At 41.1% G+C, this 12,692-nt stretch overlaps 1 protein-coding gene across 4 annotated transcripts in view; it reads right to left on the bottom strand.

The window, feature by feature from the left end:
• The window catches only part of SMARCE1 (SWI/SNF related BAF chromatin remodeling complex subunit E1), a 36,537-nt gene extending 24,356 nt beyond the window's left edge, over nt 1–12,181 (bottom strand). Inside the window, exons 1-6 of one of the 4 annotated variants that reach the window (XM_088474653.1) lie at nt 11,782–12,181; nt 10,736–10,775; nt 9,036–9,079; nt 7,597–7,701; nt 664–744; nt 351–482 (exon numbers count right to left, since the gene is read on the bottom strand). In XM_088474653.1, coding sequence (XP_088330779.1) covers nt 351–482; nt 664–744; nt 7,597–7,701; nt 9,036–9,079; nt 10,736–10,742 — 369 coding nt within the window. In that variant the 5' untranslated portion in view covers nt 10,743–10,775; nt 11,782–12,181. The other 3 variants (XM_088474655.1, XM_088474654.1, XM_088474656.1) reach the window with 3 other exon arrangements.
• Nucleotides 12,182–12,692: the final 511 nt, after the last annotated feature.

The raw sequence follows: 12,692 nt of genomic DNA on the forward strand, positions 1-12,692 counted from the left end.
ATGGCAATGCTGGGCTAATCATTCACCTCTGCGCTATTATAGAAAGGCTCAAAAGCGGTTAAAAAGAATGGGCCTAATTATGCCTCACAATTGTTTAAACATATTTTAGAAATACTATAAGTTTTATTACTTGGAGTAAATGTTTCTGTGGGCAAGGAAGACCGATCTATTAATGTACTTCCACCTCAACTAAACAGGACAATATCCAGCCTGGGACCTAGTGAACAGCAGTGTCAACCCTCACACTTCAGAGGAAACAGTGGCATAAGCCTGCAGAGTGGCAACTGAGGCTCTATTGGGATTTTTTCTATAGGGATTTTGTCTGTTTTCTAAATACTAATTCCTCGTACCTTTTCAGCTTCATATTCGTTCAAGTACTCTTGCTTCTCCTCATCGGTTAGGTCTCGCCACATCCCACCAATGATCTTGCCAATCTCCCACAACTTAAGGTCAGGGTTGGAAGCCTTCACTTGGTCCCAGACCTATTCAGAGACATTAAGGGTGGCGGAGAGTATTTTTTTGTTTTGTTACTAAAAGGTCTACATGTACTTCTACGTACAATGCTTATTCTAGATTTATTCTAAGGGAATAATGGGGCTTTTAGGAAGCTTTTCATAGGGAGACAGAAAGCTGCACCTCCCAGTACCCAGTCCCATCACTCACCTTCCTGCTGTATCTCATGTACGGCATCAAGGGCTTATCCGGCGGCTTTGGAGGTTTTGGGATTGTAATCCCAGATGAAGCCTAAAAAAGAAGCATATAAAATCAAGCTTAGTATTTTGTGGTCACCTCACACTCTTAACCGATCTAGTGTGTCATCTGCATACTAGCTACAAAATGTCACACTGCAAGCGGTTAGCTGCTTTACTTCCTTATTCGTTGATTTGAACATTAAAATACATCCCCCTTAGTTTACTCAAACTACAACTTTTACCTCTGGCATTATTCTATCACCACTAAGCATTAGACTAGAATGAAAGGGAAGGGGAGGGGATGAAAGAAAAAAAAAAAAAAAAAAAAAGAAACCACCACACGATTGGGATTCAATTGTTTTAGGAAACATGTTAATTAGTACATTAGCGAATGCCGCTGCTGCACACATTTCTGCTTGCTGCCTCCAGAGATGTGCGAAAAGTCTGTAGTTTGGGCACCCTAACTAGGACTTTAGACCAGGGCTTGACAAATGTTTCTAAAATCTAGGAGCCAGGATGAAATTGTAGGAGCCAAACCACCGCCCCCCCAAAAAAATTACAGTAGTAAGGAGCACAGCTCTGTGTGTTATGCAACTGTTATACACACTATACTATCCCACAAAATGGTCACAGTTGAATGGATACAGTAAAATGGAGGCCCCCTCACTGCTCTGCACAGCTCCCCTGCTCCACCCTCCAGTAATAACGGACCACATTTCACATAAAACAATTGTGCCAGAAAGTACAACAAAACCCCCCACCCCTCATGGTCACACCACTGTCCCTCTGAAACCACTCCGCAATCCCTGGCCACACATAGACCCTACTACCGGAGAGCTCTATGCAGCCAGAAATAGGAGACAGTAGACAGCCGGGACGTACAGGAGGATCAATGTAGACTGGGACAGACAACAGGGATAAGAGCAGGCCAGGATGGAGAGGAGTCGTCAGCGCAGGCCGGGACGGACACAGACACAGCAGTCACCGCAGGCGACACTCAGTACACGCACTCCTGTGCATGATATGAACACCGCAAATACTAAGCTCTCACGAGCAGGGACCTCTTCCCTCATGTGCTTCTCTTTTCTTCTATTCCTTACTCCCCATAAGAGCATCTAACACTTGACTGCCAACTCCCTGCTTATTGTGAGTGTTTTAATCGCTGTTGCAGCAATGTATATAAGTCGTGCCCTTGCCCTGCACTGTAAGTTTCTTGTTCACTTACTAGTTTTATGTACTATGTAAGGCGCTGCGGAACACTTGTGGCACCATATAAAGGATAATAATAATAATACTATAGGCACGAATCTCTGCCAGAGCTGATGAGGATCTGCTTCCTCCCTTACTGCAAAATCTGGTAGCCATGGCGACCTGGCCCCCGGGATTTGTCCAGCCCTTCTGCTCCACGGGAGGTTTCTGTCCTCTCTGAGCTTGTCTTAGGACACCTGCGTTACGGTTTGACAGGTGTGCTGCCCCAGTCAAACTCCCCACCTGCCACTGTCCCCGGAGCGGGTTTATAGCTGGTCTTTTTAGGTGCGACAAGCGCAATAATTAATGGCCGTCCAAAAACAATTCAATTGCTCCGACAGACACCCATTAATTATTGCACGTGTCTCCCCCAAATAGAGTGGGTTTAGCCGAGTAAAGTGGCTAAACCCATCTAAAAGTCCTGGTTAGGACACCCAACAACTGACTTTTCACAAATTTCTGGTTGCCACTTCAGGAGACAGTGAGCAAAATTGTGTGCAGCCGCGACATTTGCGCCCAAACAGAGCAAAAATTAAATTGCTCCATGGGGTGCCCATTAATTATCAGGGCACTAAATACAATTGAATTGACCGCCTATGGGCCTAGTGCAGAGTTGGACGTAATTCGAGCTTATAGTACTGCTCATCCACAAGTTGAAGACATCTCGAGATGCCAGGTTTGCTACTAGTCATCATCATCTACTTGCACATGTCCTATACTAGGTGCTAAGGATGTGCCTCCAAAAAATGCATATTTTCGTTTACATCCAACTCTGTATAGGATACATTTCGTCATTCTGCCCTCATTGAAATTTGTCTACATAAGAATGCTCCGTTGCAAACTGGTTCTACCTCTTCGGTTTTAAGCGAAAATACAAATGAAATGCATACAACTCTGCTCTGCCAGTACTTGCATTTTTTGATCATGTGCTGAGAAAATGTAATACAACACACATTCTGCAAACTGGACTTAAGTTTGACTCTAAAATATATATCAACCGGGTGCAATGTAATTTAAAATCCTGAGATTAAAATAACTAGGTGGAGCTGCTAAATTATTTAACACTGGGTTAACCAACTCAGATAAAAAAAAGGGGAGAGAGGAAATAGTGAATACCTCACTAATTGGAGCACATTATCTATTAGAAAGCAATTAAACACATTTGTATAGTTCCATATAAAAATACATTTATTCACAGGACACAAAACATAATAAATATATAAAAAGGTTAATATCAAGTGCTACAATTAAGACTCGCTTCTAGTGAAATTGACCCTTCCAAGAAAATTAATAAACACAGTGAACAATATGCAAGATGGTTATATTATATTTTGTAAACTCAGTCATGAATAATGCCACACAAGTTGGTTATTGGTGTTTGCTCCTAGATTAACTGAAAACGGATCAAATGTTCACTTAGTATATCCAGACAGGGGAGAACACAGACTGAGCTTCAAGTCTGTGATATGCTCAACCCTGTACTTGATTTAGTGATAAGCTTCCAGACAGCTGGTAGATGCAGGGAAGGAGAGCACTGCTCAACCTCCTTTATATTCATTATTGCAAAGTCATCATTATTGCAAAGCCACATTCAATAGGCAAATTTAGTATTGTAAATGCCCGGTAAGCTGTACCTCCTGCTCACTTCAGAAGCCACAATCACAAACAGTCAGCATGCTTGGGGGTACGGTGGCCTGTGGTCTGAGATGTAAGACACCTCTTGTGGCTGCAGCAAAAGATCAGTGATATTGGCACCTTGGTACAAGGCACCAGAAGGGTGATTTTTCCAGTCCTAATGCTTTTAACCAGAAGTGAGTCTAATTGTGGCACTAGATATTAACCTTTTATATATTTATATATATGTTTCATGTCTATTGTCAATAAATGTGTTTTTATCAGCACCTATGGGCCTGATTCTGACTCGCACGCAATACTAATGTTCATGGAGTGGCGAGATACTTTAGTACTGCGAGTGAATATCCTTAAAAACATGTACGGTGCATGTGTTACACTGTTGGTACAGACGCGATTGAGATGAGCGGTATTAGAAATGCGCTTCCTGGTCGGTGACTGGGAGTTAGCCACTCAGACGCATGGACAAGGTCCGTCTTATGGGCACGTTATAGGAAAGTCACAGGCATAGCGCTGAAGTGTTTGCGCAAACAGACTCTTAAATCACTCACATTAGAGGCCATAGAGAAAATCAGCACCTACCATAGGGCTGGTGCAAGATTCGATACTGCGACCGATGGCAGCATCTAGAGAGGCACTAAGCAGTATTGCAGTGTCTAAAGACGGTTAAAGTGTGCGTCTCAGTCCTTGCACATTCAGACACACTTGTACACCAGGGGAAAAGCTAATACCATTAGCAAATAGTTGCAAACTCAACTACGGAAAAAGACACTAAAGCGGTGACAGCAGTGTGCAACTCTGAATAAGGACCTTTTATGTCTTTGTGTTGCCTCTACCATGAAATGGTAATATGTTCTTAATGGAATGTGGTCATTAAACAATATCTACAATAACTCAATAGTTTAAGATAATTAAAAAGTTATGGGATTCTTTTAGCCAGAAAATCATGATCAAATAGAAAATAAAGGAATTGAAAAAGTAAATAATTGCTACCTGGTGATGTCATCACCAAGCACCTCCTCTCACAGGCACTGTGAGGAACGCAGTAACAGACAGCAGGTATAGAAAAGGCATCGAATTTGTTTTATTTGGTTTAATGAATGAAACCATAGTATAACTCATTCTGGGTTAAAATATCCAAAACCAGCAATAACTTGTCAAATACTATGGATGGTTTCATTGAGAAAGCCAAGGTGAATCAGTTTTACATATCTTCATCCAGTTTCAGTATGAAAGGGGTTTTTTTACCTTAATTTAACTTTAATACATAGTACAAGCCAATACATGCCCTCCTGTAACTTACTAAATAAACTGCTTTTCAAAACAGCTTCCTATTGAGCTCTTCAGACATATTTGGGTACATTTGCTTATTTTAAATGCTGTGTGAAAAAGTGCTTTTCTACCCCACACTGAATACAAATTGTATATGGACTGCAGCTCTGCATTGTACTGTAAGGTGAAAACTTCAGCCTTATGCTGAAAACACATGGCAAAACAGCACAGCAGGGTGGTAGTACTTGCAGCATACTTGATAAAAATTACAGGAGGACATGTACAAGACAATACATTAAAGTTATCAGAAGGATGAAAAGCAACACTTGAATAGACCATGAGGTAATCTTCTACCTGGATGCACAGCATTTTCCTTTATGTGGTCCTGTCTTAACACATTGAGCATGATTCAATTCAACGCGAATTAATTAGCGCCGGGAAGGAGCTCCCGGAGCTGATTCAATTCAGCGCACTGTTTTTTGTCGGAGAATGCTGGTTCTCGTGCCTTGAACATTGTGTTTAGTCCAAGAACCAGCATTCTCCGACAAAACTTTCCGGCACGATGCTGTTTCCACGGTGCTAAGGGCAGAAAACAGCATTGCGCCAGTAGTTTTGTCAGATTTCTGCTGGCATCCCAAGTGGGATGCGAGAAGAAATCCTTAGTCGGGCTTAACAGTGCGCCGATTTGAATAGCTCCGCGAGCTCTTTCCCAGCGCTATACAATTCGCGTTGAATTGAATCCATTCATTTTAGCACAGTTACATTTACAATGAACGAACACATAGAACATAGGGTCCTATGTAATATTTTCAAATTTTTGTGAAAACAATCCTCCAAATATCACGGAGTTTTGCAAGACCTATGGAAAAGGAGGAGCTGTAAAAACATGGAAGGTCTTCTCATACATCGGTGGGCTCTCAGATGCCCCTCTCCTAAAACCCCTTTTTATCAAAAAGCTATTCCTATGCAACCTGAGGCATGCGATAAACAGGAGAAAGAAAATCTAATAAATATTTGCGAAATTTCAAAGACACATTCGAAAATATCGCATTTCTACTATTCTTCAATTGCAAGACAGCGTTTATGCGATCGAGAATCACAGCCATCTTCCATGAAAAAAACATTTCATTTCCTGCTTGATACATATGACCAATACTACATAGCATTTAGCATGCAATAATTAATCACATTTGTTATGCAAAATCCAGCTTGATACATCGCCAATTAGCACAACTACTAAATGGACACACATTAAAATCAGATCCAACAGATTCTGCACCACAGTTCTTGAATAAGACCAACCCAGCTAAATCTTCAGATGCTTACATCTATGCAAGATTTTAGGTGTGTAAAATATGATAAATTAGAACTTGATATTTTTAACACTATTTCATTAGAGTACTGTAATTGCCATATTTTAGAGCAATTCCCATTTAATTTATAGAATGTGAAAAAGAAGGCAATATCACAAAATTGCATGTCACTGCATTGGTGCGATTGTAACAGAAATCTGATCAATATCAATCGGATTGTGTAAGGGGGGTGCTTGTGAGTCTAGCCGGCTTATGAACAATGACTGTTTGCAGTTACAGGTTGACTCAATTAACTGGGCCGCTGTGTAATCCACATGGAAAGCCTATGCTTCAAGTGGCTAGAGTTGAACATGGAAAAAGATCCTACGGTTTTGAATTCAGGTTGAAAGTCAGGACACGCCAGTATGCAGGCATACATAAAATAGACAAGTAAAATAAATGTTCAAGGCCACATCGTAAAAGGGCTAGAGACTTTAGTTATACCCAAATAATCAGATTTGTTACAAATCATTTACACAGCAACTAAAAATGTATTGTATGTCATACTAAGAAAACCTTGCTAATAAAAGAACAGTCATGTACATAATTTACTGGGAACCAAATGCGGCAATAACAGTTTACTGTAGAATACCGCATTTTTAATCCATATACAACCAAAAACAGTTTTATCTGAGAATGAAAAATCCACTTTAATTCTTTCACTGTAACAAACTTGCTACCCATTCAAGTGTCTTTACAACAACACAGATTATTATCACCGCTTAATTGCAAATAATTGGTCAAAGAGAAGATCTTGTAATAAATAGTCTCAACTATGTGGCCAACATAAACTGTCAGCAAAGAATCTATTATGCCATGCATTAGCTTTTTAACAGGTGAAGTCAGTCCACATTACTGAGCCACCAACAGGGATATTGAAGTGATCTGTAAGGACCATTTATAGTGTTCTCGCAGAGCACCGTGTCCTGTCCGATTTTAAAATGACAATGCGCCCAACCCTTATGGTGGCACCCTGCTGAAACAGCCTGTCCTCCGTCGCCCGACCCGCGGGCCATAGTTTCCCGCGGATGGGAAAAGTTGAGGTTTGGCAATCACTCTAGTGAATAGATGCCATGCGCACGTCAGCTATTCACAGTGCGGGGAGAGCTTGGGAGCAGCCCAGCATCTCTGTAAGTGCTGGGCCTTCCCCCTAGAGTAACGAACAAGGGCGTGTCATGAAGCCATGCCCCTTTTTGGGAAAGGCGAAGTGCCCCTTCTCCCTGCGGCGTCGCCCTGCCTGCTGTTCACCCTAGAGTGAACATTCACTATATGCACATGGATAAATTAGATTGCACCGATAACTCCACTTTGCGAATACAGGCCAGACTCATCTGAAAGTACAATCCCCAGTTCCGGCTGTTCTGTAACGCCTCAGGTCACACATCATTTCAATCTCCTACCGTTACCCTGCTGTTGCTGCCTGGGTTCCCTCCCAGCCTGTAGTTGTTGTAGGCAAGATGGCTGTATGGATTGTATCCCACAAACCCTGGTGTGCTGGGCATTTGCTGATGGAAACAAATGAGACAAAAACACGAATGAGAAATGAGTTTTAACAAAGAAAATAAAATTAGATATTAAATTAAAAAAAATAAATAAATAACAAAATGAAAATGATTTGCATATGACATGAAAAAGCTAGAGTGGGGAAAGTCAGAGTACACTTACTTTACAAAAACACAAATTTGACAATATTTGAGGCACTGGCCTATTAACCACTGCAATAAGAAGTAAAAGCAGAGGACAAGTGTTAGGGAACCTTGCAGTGGATGTATGAGAATACAGAAGCATCACAAATCAGTGGGCATAGCTAAGTGTACAAAATTAAATGGTTACCCCTAATAACTGGATACATTCTGGAACTTGCCAAAACTGTCTTTGCAATTGTATATATGGACTGTATAGTATAGATAAAATTAGGTCATTGTTCCTGCATATGTATGACCTACACTACATTTATTTAGAGACAAATTATGAAATTATACAACATTCTACACTCTTGGGGTCACTGCTGCGATGAATTTTACTATTCTAAAGATCAAACCCCAATTAGCTGTATACTTCCATCCAGTTACCGGGTAAACAAAACAAAAAAAAAAAAGTAATACAAAACGCCTACTACTACCCATCAACCTGGTAATAAATCATCATCTGCCATTCCTGGAGAACCAATAGGGCTTTTGCCATTGCCCACTTAGTGCTTTCTAGGGAATATAACAATTTATGGAAGTGTAGCTTGTTGCCTAGAACTAGTTTTGAGGAGAAGAATAAAGTAATTTGAAATAAAGTACAAAATATTCTGAAAGCAGGAACCATTACATATAGTTTATAGCACTGTGAAAGTGAACAAGCACGTGTGTACACACAAACGCAAGATGACAGCATGTATCTGACAAACAACATGTAAATTTATGAGAAGCAAGCATGGAGATTGTTTCAAATACAAAGCTGCTATTTCAGGGTAAGGAATTTGCCCATAAAAATATAACTAATTTTAACTCACATACAAAATGTGTTTAAAATTAGAGCACATCCATAATTTGGGTTAAAGATTTTATATGAATTTCACACTTCAGTTGTCTCGGTTGCCTCTCAGGAACGGCTGTGGTTTCATACGTACGTTTTATCAGGCCAGAGACATGTTCACCTATAAACAAGGCCAATATAGCAAAAGGTTTCTCTAGTAGCTCAAGTTCAGCAACAGATATTTTAAAGGCTTATATGCTAAAGTAAAGGTCAAGCACCAGAGCCCACTTTATGGTACAGTATTTATGCTTAAACATGTAGAAGAGTTATTTATATCACTCCGATAACATTTTAAATAGTAAATAGGTTTCCTTACCGTTGTGGGGGCCGGGGCAGGGGGCGGAGCATACGAAGGCCGCTCTGTTAAAACAAAATAATGAAATTAGAGCATGCAACAACAAAAAAACTGTGGAAATGGTCTTTTATCAACACAGCATAAAAGTAGGTGATTTGTATTCAGATAGCTTTTTCTTTGTATTCAAAGTGTTGCACCAGTTTATATTCATTGCAAAAAAATTTAAAAGGTATCATGAACAACAGAAATACAAAATTGCAGTACTTGGCAAATCTTTGGCTGGTTGAGGTTGTTTACTTTACAAATGATGACCCTAAATCAGAGGTTCTCAAACTTGGTCCTCAAGACCCCGCACGGTTCATGTTTTCCAGGTCACCCAGCAGGTGCATTCATTACTCACTGACACATTTTAAAAGATCCACAGGTGGAGCTAATTATTTCACTTGTGATTCTGTGAGCCCTGGAAAACATGCACTGTTGGGGGTCCTGAGGTTCAAGTTTGAGAACCTGTGCCCTAAATAATTACATGGTCTAAATATATAAACGATCTAAACAATAAAATCACTGCAGAGATGCCCTACCCTTGCCCGTTATCTGTCTTACCCAGACTGTGGTGCGACAGTTTGCCATTGTGTACTGTATTTATGCTCTGATACCCTGTTACTGGTTTTTATGTTTATGCTCATACACTCTGTGGTGCCATAGAAATAAAAGATAATAACAATAGGGTGTAGTTGGTATTACCGCCGGCCGCATGGCCAGCTGTTCAAATCCCGACAGCGGCAGCCCGGCAAGGGTGAACATCCCGATCGTCAAAAGGTAAGTATCGCTAACCTAATTCTACCCCCTAACCCTCCTTAGGGGTGCCTAACCCTCCCTTCCCCTAGCCTAAACCCAACCCTCCCAGGGGGGTGCTTAACCGGGTGGTCGGTATTTAGACTATCGGCTTGCTGACTACATCCCTCACAATATGTGGTTTATGCTTACCCTTACATTTTGTTAAAATACAGACACTTAATATTTAACCCAAAGCATTTAGAGTGATACATACTAGTGTATAAAGTGCTCCCAGAGTGTTTTTTGGCTAGAAGTAGGTGCCATATAAAGCAGCTCTGTTCCATAATGGAATGGAGGTTATAAGGATATCAGAGCAGGCTGGAGGAGAGGAAACAGCATAACTGCAAATCAGTGCGTCCTCTCCATAGCTCTATCCCAAATCCTCTAGCCACACAAAGTGGTCATCTGAAAGTAAATATGGGGGATCTAAGTGCCCAAGAGACAATTAAGGTGTGAAAAAGCACAGAATGTCAGTTCTGCTGGCCATACTCCTATGTGTGAATTCACTTCTGGTATTTACAAAACAAGTAAAATCACTTCTGCCAAAGTTTCTGTACACTATCTGCCTATCGAGCAGAAAACCCTTTACACCTACAGTAGCTGTGCAGGGATTGAAAGAGAAGCTGAGTTATCACTAAATCCATCTCAAGTGGGCTGAACGATAGGGGTAGTTGTGAATATATTATAACTGGGTTTACTAATCATTTATTTATAAACACTTCAGGTACTCCAGGGATATTACATAGCCTAACAATATAGAATTTTTTTTTTTATGTCAATGGCTGTAATAAATAAATACATGGTGCAGAATGTAGGTTCTTGTTACCTATTTTGTAAAGAACATATAAAACGTAGACATTTTGTTCTTTGGAAACATAACTTACTTGACATGTTTGCAGATCACTTTTCACAGTTCACATTGACCTTCAAAACAAAAATAAATTGTTACAATGATAATACATATAAGATAGTTCCCTTCGCCCCTACTTTACACCTAGCTGTACATCATTATACGGACTTAAGAGACAGGACCATGGACATAAAAGATTACATTTTCAACAAATAGCTATATCTAGATAACTAATGAATAAAAGATATACACTACAACTGTGGTTCCCAAACTGGGTGCCGTGGCACCCTGGGGTGACACAGGGCGCTTGGAGGGGTGCCTCGGGTTGGTGGTCCAGTACCAAATAAAATGATTTTTAGTCAGTGTGATAGGCAAAATCAGTGCTGGTGGCTGCCAATGAAAAGTTATGTGGACAAAAAGAAGCTCAGCCCTGTCATCCAGCACATAGCTGAACCCAAGGGTGACATATAAGCACAATTTACTTCATTTCATTTTTACTGAATTTCTCAAAAAGAAACCTTTGGGCCACGGGTGCTGTGGAAAAAATGCTGATACGCTAATGTGCCGTGAAAGTCAGGGAACCACTGCACTACACAACAGTGCAGTTTATTAGCATGCGTCCTTTCCTATATCATTACAATGTACTCGCTGTGCTCTTCCTGGCATTAAATCTAACAACAAATAGAAAAGAAAAAAAAAAAAAAACCAACATCCTTAATTTGCCTTTGCAGCATGGTATGATTGGCATCGCCAGGGGTGTCTGAACCAAATGTTCTGCAGTGAGACCACATGCCCAGAGCTAATCTTTTAATACAATGCTCTGTGCCAGAGGAGACAGGTATTTTGAACATAATGTGAGCAATATTATACTGTTATTAATGACATGTTGTTTGTTATTATCCTATTTTTTATTATCCTTCCATTGCAAGCCCATTGTGTGACTGAGCAACGCCCCCAGCTACACGTTACCCACATAGGCCTCACCTCCCCCTGCTCTGGCGTCACTGCACCGGGAGCCCAGGGTATCCATGGTTGCCGGGTGCCCCCCCTGACCTCCCCGTTGCCCCGGTCCGCACTCACCTCGCTGCTCCAGCACACCCCTCTTTCTGTGCTGCTGCTCTTTGTCCCAAGCACAGGAAGCGCCTGGCTGCACTTCCGCTGCAGCACTTTCCATACGGTGCGGCGGCCGCGGCACATTGAATCAGCACAATATAATAATACGTAAAACTTCACCTAACAAATTCCATTAGTCATGTAGTGGCTCACGCTAGAAGGGTCTATAGACTCTATAACCACAGCTCGTCTTATGTTGTTTCTTGCAGTAAATGAGCAGAAAGGCGATCATTGGCATACGTTTTTGTTTTCTATTATTACAGTGATGAAAGTTATTATTTTTGGATTTTAAAGAGCGGTTGTATTATGTGCCGAATCTGCGTCTCAGTTTCGTCTGTGGTCGAGACTCAGAGCAAACGTCACTGCCGCACTCACTGACGCGGCGACGCCCTGCTTTATGGCTGAGCCAACTAAGGTGTAAAACTCATTATATTCTATTTGTACATGTAAAGCAGACGTTTCAAATGGCATCATGTTATGTTCAAATGATATGTTAATATAGCTTCTCCCATAAGGCTTAATTTAGGAAGCAGTGGTTCGGTAGTGGATAGATCCCCTTCCGTATATGTACCTTGACGTCATCAGTTACTGTCTAACTATCCACGCAGTGATTCCCCAGCTAGTTGCAGGTGAAAATTTAAAACGGCGCACACAGTCAAGGACACCGGGCATTAAATGCTGTTTTCAATTTTCACCTGCAACCCGCTAGGAAGCAGACACCCTGGGGCAGATGTACTAAGCTCTGGAAAGTGATAAATTGGAGAGTGATAAACTACCAGCCACTCAGCTCCTAACTCATATTTACAGCCTGTAACGTGACAGGAGCTGGGTGGCTGGTAGTTTATCACTTTCCAAAGCTTAAAGATCTCCCCCAGAGT

This window comes from Taudactylus pleione, unplaced genomic scaffold, assembly GCF_031769625.1.
Source record: "Taudactylus pleione unplaced genomic scaffold, aTauple2 ptg000155l, whole genome shotgun sequence".
In the NCBI taxonomy this organism is placed as follows: Eukaryota; Metazoa; Chordata; class Amphibia; order Anura; family Myobatrachidae; genus Taudactylus; species Taudactylus pleione.